The sequence below is a fragment of the Lytechinus variegatus genome, chromosome 4 (assembly GCF_018143015.1).
Source record: "Lytechinus variegatus isolate NC3 chromosome 4, Lvar_3.0, whole genome shotgun sequence".
Lineage (NCBI taxonomy): Eukaryota > Metazoa > Echinodermata > Echinoidea > Temnopleuroida > Toxopneustidae > Lytechinus > Lytechinus variegatus.
Window position 1 is genome coordinate 49665113 of NC_054743.1, and position 17322 is coordinate 49682434.

Consider the following 17322-nt stretch of genomic DNA (forward strand, 5'->3'; position numbering starts at 1 on the left):
CAAGGATGCTTCCCAGGGAGTGGAAATTGTGCACTTTTCGTGCGGGATCGAAATGAATCCAATGACCGGGGTAATAATACGCTGTACATAACGCGCTTTGAGCCGTTAAGGTCAAAGCGCTATATAAAAATGGGCTATCATTATTATTATTATTATTATAACTGGCCTTATGTTACCTTCGCAAAATTGTGTCTATTTCATATCCATACAGAAAACATTATTTTGTTGTGCCAACTGCTCCCATGTTGCAGCTTTGTTTAGGGGGAGCGGGTGGGCGACTATCACTGGCCTACAGCAGAGAGGGCTGGGGGCATGCCCCCCCCCCCCCACTAAAGATGCCAATACCAAGAAGAAAAAGGAAAAGGACGAACAAGACATAAAAAGAAAGGATAATAATGTAAGATTTTAGTATGCCAAAATCTATCACAAAATAAAAAAAACATTTATTAAGGGCAAAACTGTTACTCGCTCACTTGGGATTTCAGAGTTTTGTTCTTGTTTTTACACGCGCCATAGTGTGCCCAATAAATTGGTTTGCTCATTATGCCACTTGCAACTACCTCCTATTCTCAAGCAGAGAAAAAACAACCAACTAAAATTAGAGAGAAATAGGAAAAGAAAGACGCAAAGACACATTCAATTGAGGGGAAAGATGATGTCACAATTATGTCTGGCGTTATACCACCGTGGAGGTAAGACTATTGTGTACGCAAATCATACCTAGATGTTTATATTGTGTTTTTCAGGCCTATTTGGTTTCACTATAAAGTGATACAAACATAAAGAACACAAATAATGGAAAATGGATTTCCGACGAAAAAGTGGCCTTTGTTAAAATCTACACATTTGTATAAAATGTATTTTGTTTGATCTCGTGTATTATATGCCTTTTATCACTGTAATTGTATATGTAATCGTCTTTTTTACGAAAATGTGAAATAAAGTTAATTGAACTGAATTGAAAGAATATCATATTTTAAGTTCGTATCAACAAGTCTCATCGTTCAATAGTTTGTGTACATGGGGGGGGGGAGTGCTAGAGACCATGTATGTATGCAGCTGCAATATGACCCCCCCTCCAAACACACACACATCCTTATTTTGTCACAAAAAACAGTAAATCACTTTGTGTGTTACTGAATCATATTGAACCTCAAGGTAGCTTGCTTGTTTCGTTCACTTGTCAGCTTGTATTTTAAATCCAAGAAATTGTGCATAATTATCCTGTCAAAACTTAATCTTTTATATAACCAACTTGTATTTTTTTCTTCTTCAAACAAATTTGGTTTTAAAAAATTAATAATAATAAATAAAAGATATATTTTATTCAATTTAGCAGCTACGAAGGCTGAATTGACATTGAATTTAAAATAAAAACATATAAATTGCACATAAACATGATAAAATCTCAATTACAATAATAATCTTAATTCAATATAACCATAATAATTCAAATATACAGTGATAATTCAAATTTACAAAAATAATGATTCTAATTGCAATACTAATTTCGATTAACCATAATTATTTCAATGAACAATAATGATTTCAAAATAAGAGAAATAATCAAATAATCAAATAAACCTCAATTAAAAAAAATAGAACGTAATACATAACAATCTTTTGACAAAAATCTTTAAAGCTTTCAAACAGAATATTTCATTTGCATTTCATCTACTCAACTTTAAAAACCCCATCAAAATCACAGGTATACATTATTATACAAATTGCTACATATAAGAAATGAATGCACATTGCACAACATAAATCAATCGGGTAAAAATATAAAAAAATAAACGGGTACATAACGTCAATTGAATAGTTTCACATGATTCTAAACTGTATAACGGATTTGTCGAAAGTTATGTGAATCGAGCAACAATAATGAATGCTTCTAAACTGTAAAATGGATTGCTCAAAACTCATTGGAAATTTGGAATTGATCAAGATTGGGTTTCCTCAGAGCTGGAGGTAGAAAATAGATTCAGTCACGCCCAGGAAACCCTACGCAGTCATGGAGGTCGTTTTGACCGGGTCAACGCCGCTAGAAGTCAGCTGTACGCCGCAGGGAATCTCCCTGAATCATGTAATTAATTGCAAATGTGATATTCTCTTGGTGGTAATCATAATAATATGAGAAGGAAACTAAACTCATTTTTTCAGTGAAAAAAAAATAATAAAACCACACATCTGGTTGTGATTGTGGAATATGGGTGAAATAAAGGTGACTCGATGCTTCTAAAAATATTTAGTATTTTCTTTACTCATTTTCAAAATTTTGCTCAAAAACATTAAAATAAATTGTAAGTTTGATACATGTACTTCCACTATTCATATGACATAATTGAAACAATGTCAGAATTGAAGAAAAACAATAAGTTGTTGCAATATATTTCAGATATCAATATTATCAATGAAATCACGATAACCAGTCATTGACGAAAGCACAGCAGATATTTGTCCAAGAATATTAACAAGACTCTGAATAAAAACGAATGATTCATGTTCATTTGTATTTATATTTTGTAAATGCATGTAGTTTCTATTGAGGATTTATTTGTTGGTTTTGGTTTGGGGCTTTTTAATATGTTTGTTTTGTAGTCAAGTGGTGCAATTGAACTTCAGTAATCTATATAAGAACCCGCTATATTAAAGCAGGAATGATTAATATACACAATGGATCATGCATAGCTCCTACAGTATGTTATATAAAAATATCTGTAATCAGTTGGAAATTTCTGCAGCAATTTTAGTTGTAGCAAATCCATTGACACAGCTTGTTACAAGAAGCAGCTAGGTCAGCAGTCAATTACATATTTATTATTATTATTAACAGTAGTAGTAGTAGTAGTAGTAGTAATAGTAGTGGTATTTAGTAATAGCAGTAGTAGTAGTGGTATTTTCTCAGGCATAAGCAGCAAGCAATGTGATAAGGAGATATGAGCGATTCGAGACATATTGATTTGGGGACCTCTTATTGATCACAAGGTTTGTCTAACGTGCCAAATTTTTCATGCACAATTAATGTCCTACTTACCCAAGTGGATGACACAATAGAAGAATGTAGAAAAGTAAGAAAGCGTGGTGTGACATCCAAAATACATTATGTCTCTCTCTTCTGAAATGAGGATAAATAATCAAAAATAAGGAATAATTACAATTTGTTAATTCAATTAAATTCAATTTAGGAATTGTTAGATATAAACGAATAAAAAACAATACAATGCTGTAGTCCGAAGAAGAATTGTGCAATTTTTACATTAAAAGATGATTTACAAGTAATAATCTTCAAATGTAAATCTTTTAATATATTAATATATTAATACTAATATTTTAATACAATGTTTATTCCGAAGTCGGGTTTCAATCCGAAGTCGGGTTTAAATTAAACCCTGGTTTGAAGTTGTGGTTTAACTATGGAGAGCCAATTGGGGCACAAATCCCTAACAGTACACATTCCATTCTTTAACTCATATGACACCCGAAATAGTTCATAATTGTCTGAGAATGATAACTGAAGTATTTTTCTTCATTGTGAAAACAAAAGAAAACAAAATAGTAAACATATGAAATATACAATATAAACTTAATATCTTAATTTTTGGCTACCCATAATTTTAGTACAGTGTTAGACCTTGGTCTAAGTTAAACCTGACTTCAGAATACGGGCCTTAAAGTCATCTACATTTGAAGAAAAAAAAAACCATTAAAAAAAACATTAAAAATTTTTTTTAAAAAAATACATTAAAAAAAGTGTCGAACTCGCTCTCGAATTACACCCCTGTAATAATATTATTATTTGTCAGATTTTCTTGAAATTATTGAATTCATATTCTAAATCGTGCAAAAAATTAATTTCCCTAGTTTTCACAATGCTACATTTTTTTCTGAAAAAAAACCCATGCAATAATCTCATAATCTCGTATTTTTCTCTTGGTAATAATAGAAACCGTATAGATTTGCATGAACAAGTCAAGCAAATTATAAAACGGTGTTCCGTTTATTACTCACCTAAAACAAGGCAGCGATGTGATGACTATAAATAAGAGTATACACAGCATACAAGAACCTGTTATTCCAGCCACTGGAAATAGATTTCAGAAAAGCGGAAATGTTTTAGAAATGTCACTTTCCAAGAAGAAGAAAGTTTGAAAAAAAAATTAAGAGTTGATATATTGACGGGATACTTGGGTATTTTACGGATGCATATAGACTACGTTAAAATCATCAATCAACATATAGCAATTTACATAGAAGCAATAGAAATATGGACAATGGATCATTTCTTTATCCTAGATATGATTCTAATTTGCAATCATTTATTATCATAAAGAGCAGCATAATTTATTTAATCAAATTATTTCAAATGATATTTCCTCATTCCTGTTTATATACTTTTCTATAGAAAATGAGAATAGTACGAATTATTATTCTCATTTTGATATAAGACTAGTAAATAATCCATTAAAAAACAAACAACTTACCCGTTGTTAAAAGCATCGCACAAGGATTCTGTGAGTACAATCATTTATAAAAAAAAAAAATTCAATCAATACAAATTACCTTAAAAATAGTTGTTTCATACTGGTGCGTATACAACATTACTGTTCGCATAAATAAAGCAGTCATCTTATTTTTCAAAATGACAAACGAATGAAAAGTCATAATCTCAAGATCAACCATAATATTTTTTTTTAAATATCATAGCTGGATCCAGAAACGAGAGGAGGACTCGCTCTGATTGGACAAGGGCATAAAGAGTGCACCTCGTGCATATGATATATTTTTTTTACTACTGGAAATAATACTTATGTTATCATAGGTGGCGAAAATGTGTGGGGGGATATCTGTAATCAGTTGGATATTTCTGTAATAGTTGTTGTTGTTGTTGTAAGTTAGTAGTAGTAGTAGTATTTGTAGTAGAAGTAGTAAATAGCGTATCCAGCTTCAACTATGACAAAGAAATGTATTGGCCCATGCAGAAGAATAATAGAGTCTCTATTGTCCCCAGACAAAAATTGGGCCCATGAAATGCTTTGTAGCATCTGATGAAGAATGTATAGTAGTAGTAGTAGTAGTAGTAGTAGTAGTAGTAGTAGTAGTAGTAGTAGTAGTAGTAGTAGTAGTAGTAGTAGTAGTAGTAGTAGTAGTAGTAGTAGTAGTAGTAGTAGTAGAAGTAGTAGTAGAAGTAGTAGTAGTAGTAGTAGTAGTAGTAGTAGTAGTAGTAGTAGTAGTAGTAGTAGTAGTAGTAGTAGTAGTAGTAATAGTAGTAGTAGTAGTAGTAGTAGTAGTAGTAGTAGTAGTAGTAGTAGTAGTAGAAGTAGTAGTAGTAGTAGTAGTAATAGTAGAAGTAGTAGTAGTAGTAGTAGTAGTAGTAGTAGTAGTAGTAGTAGTAGTAGTAGTAGTAGTAGAAGTAGTAATAGTAGTAGTAGTAAATTAAATTACCTTAAAAATAGTTGTTTAAAACTGGTGCGTATACAACATTACTGTTCACATAAATAAAGCAGTCATCTTATTTAGTTAGACTAAAGCGACGACACTGGTGTTGTTTAACACTTCTCTGGTGTGGACATATATAGATTCCGGGTTGGTGTTAAATCAACACCAGATTTTTGCAGTGTATATCATGAAATCATAGAAACAGTGGTATAATTACGCAAAATTTTTGAGGGGGTTGTGCTTTTGAAAAAGGGGCAGATTTTGTGAGTGAATGATTCCAACAAGCCAGTAATGTTAATGCTCAAATTATAGTTATTCTATATATTTGGCAAATACAATGTCAAATCGATAAATGATTTGATAATGATGCCAAAAATGCAACACTGTAAATAACCCCTTTAATGACTGTGTTGATTGGGAATATTACAACCCCACCCTCGTCCCCCTCAGTAAGTCAATACTGGAAACAAAAAAAGTAGATAAAATACCTGGCCTGGAAAAGTGGCTACATTGATATCAGGGAAAGCACTGTTGAATCCGGAAGAAAACCGCACTGCGTTGAACGAATGGGCCGTACAATGAATAACTATTTACGAAGATGATAAAATCGAAAAGATAGATAGTTCAATTCTACAATCATTTTGGTGGCTTGGTGTGATATTTTAGTCTCGTTGGTTACAATAGTAAAGCAAAGTAATTCTACGATCATGAACCCGAAGCGAAACTTATGGTAAAATAAGGGTGAAATTTGTTTTCGATGTTGGTGGTTTGGTTTGATTCTATAGTGTCGTTACAAAGTTAAACAATAAAGGAAAATATTAATGTAATTGTATGAAGTAGGAAAATACGTTAGATTTCTTTCCTACACACTGAAGAGAATTAAAAGAAATATGTAACAAGAAACAAAATGCCAAAACACACAGGATTTACATAAAACAGAGGTTATTAAAAAAATATGGAAACACAATGGAAGTTGAAATGGTAGTTGATTGTTGAGAGTAGAGTTTACAGCTTGCAATCAAAACCAAAATATAAATCCGTAATTCATTTAGATACACTCTAAATTACAGGGATTTAAAATAAGTCCAGATGGACTGTAGTTAGGGACCAATCGATTTCTGGATTTAGTTTTAATCCTAAAGACTTAAATTTAAATCTCAAATGATTTAAATTTATATCTTTCGAGATTTAAAAATGAATCTTAATGATTCAAACTAAATCCGGAATCCGTTTGGTCCCTAACTACAGTCCATGTGGACTTATTTTGAATCCCTGTAATTTAGAGTGTAATTAACCTTCATTTATCAATACATTTCTTTTTATATTCATTCATACATTCATCCAATTATTCGTTTATGGATGCACTATATTACTGGAGGTATATATGTATCTCATATAAGTAGGGCGAGTTGGTAAAAACCTGATATGTCGAATTTTTCCGGGGGGTATAGCAGTGTTCGATAACCTATGTAATCGAATGAGTGAAGCTTCCGAGTTTATCACAAATCCAGGTTCTGTTGTATTTTAAGTTTGAAAGAAAAAGATTTATGAAGATTTGCAAAAAAGTAGTATTTTTCTCAATTTTTGCAACTATGTCTGCCTGCCACCTCGTTCTGCGTTCACTCATTTTTTAACCTCTGTTTCCGTACCGTCTCTCATGAAATTTTATTTTGAGAATTTGAACGAATGTAACTCAAACCGGTAACCCTACAATTATTCAATTCACTCTACAAATACAGACGTAAAACCCGTTGTCATGGTTACCTGTTGCTATACACACACACCCTGCGCACATAATGTGTGTGAATCGATAGTGATCGAGCCATCGTCTCATCGATCGACTTGACTGAAAAAAAAATTGAACAAAAAATGAGAAGGAATGATATACTGTAGACAAGTGTGAAAATTAAACAGAACAAAGTTTATACCACGGTAAAATTTTGGTGAGAAATAATCCTGAAATACGAAGAAAAAAACTAAAAGTTATTAGGTATTACTCTGATAAGAATTTAAACCTGGGTTCAACTCCACAGATTCGACTAACTCGCGTCTTCCATATTCATCACCATGATGACAGGTTTATGTAACTAATAATCAATTGGGATTTTGTGGTATCATAATAAATATCCCATTCTCCAAAATATAGTTGTTTTTTCTAGCAGGTTGAAAATAAGCCACACATCACAGCACTGATTATCATTAAAATCAAGTGTTTCATCCAATCAAGAAAAAACATAACACAATCAGCAGCATTGATATAATCAATACATTTAATGCAATAGATACTATAATCATTATAATCCCCCAATTACACAGGGTTCTTTAATTTGAAAATAAATTACAAGAAGATTATACAATGTAATCATCTGCAAACATTATTGTATTCAATATGACATACAGTATTCAAATCAAAATCATCACGTATTTAGGCACAAGCACAAAATTTGAGGCAAAAATTTCATGACAAAATTTGTAACATATTAGAAGGAATACTGAACACTAGCGGTGCATCTCTCATGCCATCATCCAAAAAGTCCTGAAATGCGGATACTGCTTCTTTTTCATCTCATCTTCCCAGAGATTTATAGTTTTTCATTAAAATATTTTTCCATTTCATAATGATATTTTAAGGCCGAGAGAATTATGTCAAAGTCACGGAATCATGAAATTAGCATATCATTTCTGTTACCAGTATTATAATTATCATCATTGTTTCACTTCTTGTTATCAACATTATCAGTAATATTAGTATGAAAAGAAAATACATTGTAAAAAATGAAGTGCCAATTTAGCACTTACATGCTCGTATAGCGACTGCACTACGAGTGCTGATTTTCTAGTTTAAATTTGAACTATAATATAAGCACTAGTACAGTCACTATACAAGCACTGTAAGTGCTAAATTAGCACTTCATTTTTTTACAATGTATTTTCATTTCTACAGTGTAATAAATAATGATAATGATAATAATTATCATAATAATATTATTATCATCATTCTTATTATTATCATAAACATTAATTCTATTACGTAAAATTCATGCAAGTCATCAGATGATTTTATAACTGTTATCATTATTATATAATTATAATTTACCATACATGGTGTCATACCAGTTTTGATCTCCGTAATCTCGCAGCAAGATGTTTGCAAACAGGTAATAAGAGTGCAGCACAGTTTAGGTTCAGCAGTGCAGCGGAGCCTCTCGATACACACAAAGTTATCTAAAAAGGTATAAAAAAATTACAATTCGGTATAATAGAATATAGATCTAAATCCAAAACGTCCTATGATTTATATTTCTATCAAAATGCCTTAGAATAGCGTCATCTAAACTAAGAGCAAACCACCCCCCCCCCCCTTTCCCCTCGCAGCGGTTTAGACTGCATCCCCTTTGGTAATCAGGATGGCTCAATCAACTCTAGAAATTACCTCTTGCAAAAAAGTTGAGAAAATAGGACATAATTGATTCTTCAATTATTTAATGTGTTTTTACGGGGGTAGATATTGAGAAAATTTAATCAGGGCTATGCTTCGGTCACTAACATTAAGCCGTTAATTCGAAACGCATTGCAGAGTACATGATTCACATTTTATTTGCAGAAAGAAGAAGTCATCAATATCGACATGAAATATACATAGTAAAGAAAACGAGGACATGGTAGTTAGAACCTCCCACTTTCCCGGTCAAAAGATAGACAATGAATTGGGAAACGTGACACAATGTAATTTTGCTAATAGAAGCATTTTTTTTTAAATTTCACTCTTAAGCCAGTAAGTGGAGAGAAATCTACTAGTAAAGGCACCTGGCCCCCGTTACACAAAGGTTAACGATTATTGCTATTTTATTTGGCCTATCAAGATCATTGTTGCATGCGCATTTCGTGGCATGACTAGGAACCAATCAAAATTGTCCTTTCGATTTACGATTAATTGCTAAACTTTGTGTTACAATGCCCCCCTTGATGACGAATCACAAATCTGCTCTCGCGAGTTACATACGACCTTACGTACGACTGATGACCTTAAATTGAGCCCCAATTTTGTTTATTTTGTTCTTATCTTTATAAAACTTCGACAAATTTGAAATTATGTATTCAGATGCTTATTGACTAACGACAATACAATTTTGTTTTACATTAGGATGACTAACTTGTTTTATAATCTACAACGACTGGATTTCAACTTTGATGAAATTCAACAACTTGTCAGCCAAACCCAATCTTCAATAAACAAAGCATGGTTGTTTAAACTACGGTTTAATTTGTTTTATAATGAATAAAGGTATACTTATACCATGGAAATACTAGTAGATCCATGCTCTTACACATGTATTAATGTCTTGGCACAAAGAATGTACCTTCCTATTTTCAAAGGGACGTGACATGCATGGTGTCATGCGCAAATTTCGAACAGTTATTTGGAGCATTCCCTACTGAAGTCCTCAAGAACGATTCGCCGCGGGGGGGGGGGGGGGGGCAGTCAAATATATGGCTGTACACACGCGTGACCAAGTAATTTCCAAACACTCCCTAAACGATACACAATAACCCTATAAACAAGTTTTTCGCGGGCTTTATTTACACATTTTGGCCCCTAAACAAGTTGTCGCCAGAATATGACCCCTAAACAAGTTAGTTTTCTACTTGCTAACAATAAGATTAAAGAGACAAAATTATATTCATGGATGCATCCGCCCCCCCTGGCATTAGGGTTAAAACGCCACACTTTTCAGAAACGAGGAGAAAAAAAACCATGGGGAAAAAGCTTGGGGGAAAATACCCTAACACGTTTGGCTAGTCTTAAAAAAGCTTTGGAAGAAAAAAACCTAAATGCGTTTGACCCCGCGATTTACAATTTGGCCAGTCTTAATTTCAAAACCATTCTTTTTTTCTGAAAATTGGTGTTTTTGATACCCTTTACGAGTGCACGCGCGGCCCGCGCCCAAAACCGAAAAAATATCCCTTTTTTGGTCACGCGTGTGTACAGCAGTATATTTGACTGCCCCCCCCCCCTCCGGGCGCTTCGCGCTGAATTCCATTCCCTCCATTTATGAAATACTAGAAATACAAATTTCATAGTATGATACACAACCTCGATTTTGCGAGTACTACAGACAAGCACTACAATCGAATAAACATAATAGCCTATCCATTTGTGGCAATTATATTTTGAAAGTAATTAAGCAAAGGTATTAACATATCATAATGGAATATATAACAATTATCATAATAATCATCTTCATAGAAAAGCAAGAGCATTATCGTTAACACTTTAGTTTAAATGACACTATTTTCAATCACAGCACTTCTTAATTTCAGAAATATCACTCATCCACGGTTTCATGTAAACAATATCACTTCAAGCGGTGCTAAGAAATAAGAGTCGAATTCATTTCACACTGACGGATCAATCCAGCGTTCATAAATGCAAAGTTCTTGGATTCTTGGCATAGACCACTGTCTGCTGATCTCCCGACGCTTGTTACAAAAGGAAGGTAAATATTAACTTTATGTGTGAGGGTGTGTGTGGGGGGGAGGGTGTGTGTGTGTGTGTGTGTGTGTATGTGTGTATCCTTTGATGTATAGATATATAAATGTTCAAAGCAATACTGTGTGTAGCAGAATATAACATCCATACCTGTTGGACGTCTGTTGGCAACTCTTGATTTCAAGGAAGGGCGTGAAACCTCCGAGTAGCCAACAGCCGTCAAACAGTTTAGTTAGTTTAATAGCATGGGCGAAAATCCCAGGGGGACGTGTCCTCCCTACTAAAATATTCCCTACTAAAATAGTAGGGGGACTAAATATCAAATGTCCCCCTACTATTTGTGGTCTTTTATGACATACATCATTCAAAATCGAAATAAAACATGTATTTTAGGACGAGATGACCTTACTTTTTAACTTTTGGGATGCTAACCTTTTTTTTGTGCTTGTCAAATTTCCAGCCCCTTGTTCACCCTAACTTTTGGGAGAGATTTCCGCCCCTGTTTAATAGTCTAAGGCCTGGTCACACCGCCCGAACTTTGTTGAAGCGTTCCTTGAAGGGTAGGGAGAGGGGGCTGAATATCGACAACGCTCGTCACCGTACACAAAATGGGGGAAAAAATCGAAAACACGGGCGTTGCTTTAGCGGTGCACCGCTGAATGCGACGTTGCTTTAACGTTAGTTTAGCAGTGACGCGAGCGTTGATAGAGCGGTGTTCTGCGCATGCGGGCGTTGACTCGGGGGGGGGGGGGGGTTGGTTAAGCGTCATATCGCTTTTGACAACGGAGCTGAACAGGTCTCTTTGATAGAAGTTCTGATAGATTCCAAATGGGCTCCTGGTCCATTTCTCTCCATGTTTATAGCCAAATGCTGGTACCGCTAAAGCACCTCCATACCAATGCCAAACCAAAGTTCATTACCACATTGTATCATTGCTGCAACGCCTGACACCCAGGGGGGGGGGGGGGCACTTACATTGACGAGTGGATACCATGCGCGACCAAAAAACACGTAAAAAGGATGTCTTTTTCACGATAGGGCACGTTACGTACGTAACGTGATAAGGGTGTCAAAAACACAAAAATAATGAAAAAAAGGTATCTATTTCGCTAGGAAAATTACGTGTTTAGGGTCGAATTTGCGGGGATGATAAAACAAAATTAAAATGTTTTATAAAGGATGTCCTTTTTGCCCCAACACTTCGTGTTTAGAGTCCGATTTGAGCGACGTGTAGAAGGTGGGGTCGTACTAAACCAAATAAGGTAAAGCCGACGACCGAAGGACCCGTAACAATAAAACATTCCTGTACTTGTTTAGTGGTTCATTTCAGGGAATATTTGTCAAGAGTATCGTTTTGTTTCCAATACTTGTTAAGGGTAGGGTTTCACACGCCAATACTTGTTAAGGGGTGCTTTTTCAGAACATGGAAATTACGTGTTTAGGGTGCTTTTCGAGACCCCAAGGTCGCGCATGGTATCCACTTGTAAATGGAAGTGGCACCCCGACGCCTGACACCGTTCCCGCAATCCCGTGTCCGCTCGTAAAACGCTTACAACCGCTCCATCAAAGTTTGTGTAACGTTTGATCATCACCGGGCAAATCTGGAGAAGCAGCGGTGGTCTAGCGTTCAAGATTTCTGCGTTGACCTACCGGACCCAAGCGTCCATGAACTTGCGTCTAGCGGTGCAAAACTTTGACTTGGCGTCGTTGGAGCGGTAGTAAACTTTGCCCGAGCGGAAAATTGCCCGCTCCTCACCGCTCGCAATATTTTGTGCAGCTCAAAACTTTCGGTGCGGTAGGAGGGACCATCAGCGGTGCCTGAGCGTATACGGCGTTGCCTTAACGGGGGCCAACTTTTTTTTTAAACGTTGGTGAACGGTGACGAGCGGTGATGATTCTTTTTTCACCGCTCCAGCAAAGTTCTGGAGGTGTGAGCAGGCCTTTACTCCAACGATGTTGTAGGACTAAGCATGTTCATCGATCAAAGTAAAGATGTCCATTACTGCTCTCCTTCAGATAAAATTATGCGGATGCACCACTTGTGTTGGCAGGGGTATCGTGGACAGCCAAAAAAAATCCATAAAAAACAGTCCTAAACATGTAAGAATGTTGTGTGAAAATACAAAATTATATATGTATTGATTGATTGAATTTATTCTTCTTCATTTCAAACAAATTTACAACGTATGTAGGAACAAATCAGAATATATATATACATGTATATATTGGCGAAGAAGCTCAAAAAGCATTGAAGCTAGAGACGTAGCCTCTCTCTCCCTCTCTCTCTATATATATTTCCACTCACATCTATTTAAGAAATCATTTTTGTTTCTTTATAAGTTTGAAAATGAAGGAAATCGTTATTTATGTAGGCCTACTTAATAATCTCTTAGTATGATACAAACATATCTTTTTTCTTTCAAAATTATTCTTCACGATTTTCATGCCTTTGCAAATTGTTACCAAGATTTTGATTGACAAAAATTATTTGCCTATGATTATGTTGATAGTTGATACTTTTACATCTCGTTTCAACTAATGTTTGTAAATATGAAGTAGTGAACGTTTCGTTAGAAATAGTAATCTATGGTTTTAATTTCAATAACCGTCAACGAGACTTCTGTCCCAAGCAAGCTCTACCATGCACTTGCCCCCAAAAGTTCCACGACAAAAGAAAAAAAAGAGAGAAGAACAGGATTGCAAAGTGTGAAATGTTATATCATTTGACGAATATCATGTTCAAATCTGTCACAAAATTACATTTTCATATCACAAAGGCCACAATTTTTGCTCACTCGCTTTGTTCACTTATGACTTGCCCCCCCCCCTTGTCGAGCCCACTATAATATATATATAGAGAGAGAGAAAGATTTTTGGGGGAGAGGGGTATTACCGCCCCCTCCCTCCCTCTGATCTCAGCAAGAAATGCGCAACAGTCGTAATTGGATATCACTGTATATAATTTTCTTCTTAAAAAGTTAATATTCCAAGCCGTCGATATTACATGTACATAACAAACGGGTGATCCAAAATTCAGACAGACATCAGTGCGAAAATGAAAGATCACTGAATTCAATCCGGTCAGAGTTTCAATGTTGTTGTTTTGTTCTTGCCTTTTGTATCTTCACAGAGGAATCAATCGTCATGAATTTCAAATTCCTGCAACTAGTTCACTTGGTTGTGATCACTTCAACCCAAATTGTACACGGAGCTGGAAAACTGGTTCCATACCGGTTTGTAGACAGGCCTGTATGCGATGAGGATTTGGAACTAAAGAGTGCTTTCTGCATCAGGCGAGGTCTCCAATCAGTTCCCCAACATCTTCCAGAGGACACCAAGGGTTTGTACCTCAGGGAGAATAACATCACATCTCTCCTGAGTTCGTCTTTTCGAAGATACCTTCAAATGGCAAAACTTGATCTGTCCTTCAACGACATTCGATCAATAGATATCAGAGCCTTCCATCCTCTTAAAGATTTAACCCTATTGAATATATCATACAATGATTACCTTGTACTTCCCAGTCCAGGACTCTTTAGGTGGGCGAGAAAGCTTTCGCATATTTATCTACACCATTCATTTTTGAGATCGATTCCGAATGACATTTTTAAATGGAGTCGTAAAGTTGATACCTTGGATCTTCGTGGAAACAGACTAGATGGCATAAATATCAGTTCATGTGGCCAAGTTAGGCATGCCAACTTTCTAGTTAACGACCTGAAGACCCTCACAAAAAGTGCGTTTAACTTCCGATGCAACTGTGATGATCTGATTTTGAAAGGAAATCCTATAACATCTGTTGACCCAAACGTGATTGCATCACTCAATGTTAAACTATTAATACTCGGGTACCTACAAGGTTTGTCACATGAAGAACTTAAAATTGTGATGATCGGAATATGCCGTTCGACTCTAGAAACTTTCAGATTAATCGATGGCGCTGATTTGAGTGTCGTTCCGAAAGATCTATTTGATCCACTCCGCGATTGCCCTCTTAAAACCCTTGATATCTCTCGAAACCAACTACGCAACCCGTATCCTTTCGTATTCTCAAATCTCACGGGTGTGAGGCAATTCAAGCTAATATTAAATAAAATTGTTACACTCGAACCAAATTACTTTGAGGGCATGTGGAATCTTAGGGTGTTAAATGTGAATTCTAATAGGATCAAACAAGTAAATACTATCAGGATTCCATGGAGTGTAAATCTGAATGAGCTACACATAGGATACAATGATTTGCCAGCCATTACAAATCATACATTTCGTGGTTTGCACAATCTTACGTATTTGTATCTAGCTTCAAACAGAGTTCTCAGCCGTATAGAGACGGAAGCCTTCGTGGATCTAATAAGCATTGAAACTATTGATTTCTCCAATTGTAATATAATGATTTTCCAGATAGTGATCCCAACATTGATATCACTCTACTTTAATGATATGGTATCGTGGCCGGCATTAATCAGACCACGATTGGCCTTCAGGGAAGTACAAATCCTCCAACATTATGAAATGAGACAGTCGGGACTGAAGATTGAAAACCTATGGGACGCATACTGGAACGTATCTCTGTTTGACCAACTCTTCAACCTCATCACTTTGGATCTGAGCAAAAATCCTCTATCCGCTTCATCAGGTGATGAACAAGATCTGCCGGCAGAAGTTTTCCGAGAGCTGTCCGCTTTACAAAACCTCTCTCTAGAAGACTGTGACCTTTCAGACCTCCACCCGGGAGCCTTCACAGGATTGAAATCGCTTCAAGTTCTAATACTAAAAAGAAACAAACTTGAAAAGCTGCCGGTTGATCTCTTCAAACACCTACTCAATTTAACAATGATTGAACTCGGTGATAACCTTTTGACGGACCTTGATGGAGATATTTTTTCTCGCAACCGCGGACTTAGAACGCTTCTCCTTTCGAACAACAAATTCACGCGTCTCGATCAAAATACATTTAAGCCAATATATTCCTCCCTAGCACTGATCGATCTTTCAATGAACCCAATCAATTGTAACTGCGATCTGAAGTGGCTTCTTGACTGGCTACGTGGACCGCTTAGCCTCCAGGAAAAAAAATCAAAAATAATGACGATCTGTTCTTCAGAATCTTTAGAACCTCTCAGGGGCAAAAATCTTATTGATTTTGATCCCAAAGATTTCTGTAGTATCAGCATCGTCCTCATATGCTTTCCGTCCCTAGCCATCATTTGCCTGATTTTCATAATTGGGCTCGTGTATCAAAACCGTTGGCAGTTAAGGTACAAATTGTTCCTCGTTAAACTTGCAGCCATCGGCTACAAGGAGATGCGAGACGCTCGGGACCATAATGACTATGAATTTGATCTGAACGTAATCTCTTATGATGATGATGATGACTGGATTCGTGAACATCTCCGACCGGCTGTCGCAGAACGACTTCCACAGTTTCAGAGGAATGTCTTTGGCGATGATGAACTCGTACTAGGGATGCATTACTTGGACTCTGTTGACTATGTGGTAAGTCACAGTTATAAGACCGTCGTTATCCTCAGCAGAGCTGCAGTTCGTGATCGATGGTTTATACTTAAATTCCGTACAGCCATGGACCATGTCAGCGATACCCAGACCGAGTTTGTAGTAGTGGTCTTCCTTGAGGATATCCCAGATAATGAGATGCCATTCTTAGTGAGGTTGTACCTTAGTGATGGAAGGCCGTATATTCACTGGACTGAGGATATAAGAGGACATGAGTATTTCTTTGAAGAGTTGACAAAACATCTTACCATTAACCTCCGCACCGACGACAGAATTCCCATCGAATAATTCCAATAAGACTTCAGATACATTATTTATGATATAGGGGAAAGCCAGTGGAGGTCAAAAAATGAAGACACTGTTGAGATAGTGCACTTCTATCCAAATGAAAATCGTACGATCTCCATCACCATCTCCGTGTGGTTGCATCAGTTAGCATGGTTAAGGCATCAAACGTCCACTTTGCTACTGCACCTGCTGCTGTAGCTCTAGTCCAGTATGGCCCCTGTGAGAGCAAAGCTGCCTTTCCAAAGATGGGCGCTGGTTGGGAAAGGGGTCTCCTGAGTCTGCTGGGCTTTGGGGAAAGGCAGCTACATTCTAGCAGGGTTCATATTGGACTACTACTACTGCTGCTCAACCACCACCCCCCTCTCTCTCTAAGAGTCAGGCAAAAGCTTCTGCACATGCAGCAGCGCCTGCTAAGTAAATGTACAAGCGTCCGTGTCAGTAGGTCCATTGTGTCCTCAAATGCCATGGGAGTTGATGGTCCGTGAAGGATGCCTTTCTTGTAAAAAAGGGAAGGTGGGTTCATATTTCACCCAAAAAAAATCCGAGAGCGGAGTGAGCCACAAGCATAACTAGGAAATGGAGAGAAACTA

The 17322-nt window shown here is 36.2% G+C and overlaps 1 protein-coding gene across 3 annotated transcripts in view; it reads right to left on the reverse strand.

The window, feature by feature from the left end:
- Window positions 1-17322, reverse strand: part of LOC121414234 (NADPH oxidase 4-like) — a 41445-nt gene that overhangs the window by 5974 nt on the left and 18149 nt on the right. For 2 of the 3 annotated variants that reach the window (XM_041607346.1, XM_041607345.1), the window contains exons 3-8: window positions 8554-8664; window positions 7204-7285; window positions 5928-6025; window positions 4485-4512; window positions 4012-4084; window positions 3038-3118 (exon numbers count right to left, since the gene is read on the reverse strand). In XM_041607346.1, coding sequence (XP_041463280.1) covers window positions 3038-3118; window positions 4012-4084; window positions 4485-4512; window positions 5928-6025; window positions 7204-7285; window positions 8554-8664 — 473 coding nt within the window. Of the gene's footprint in view, window positions 1-3037; window positions 3119-4011; window positions 4085-4484; window positions 4513-5927; window positions 6026-7203; window positions 7286-8536; window positions 8665-17322 lie in introns of those variants that run through there. The other variant, XM_041607347.1, reaches the window with a different exon arrangement.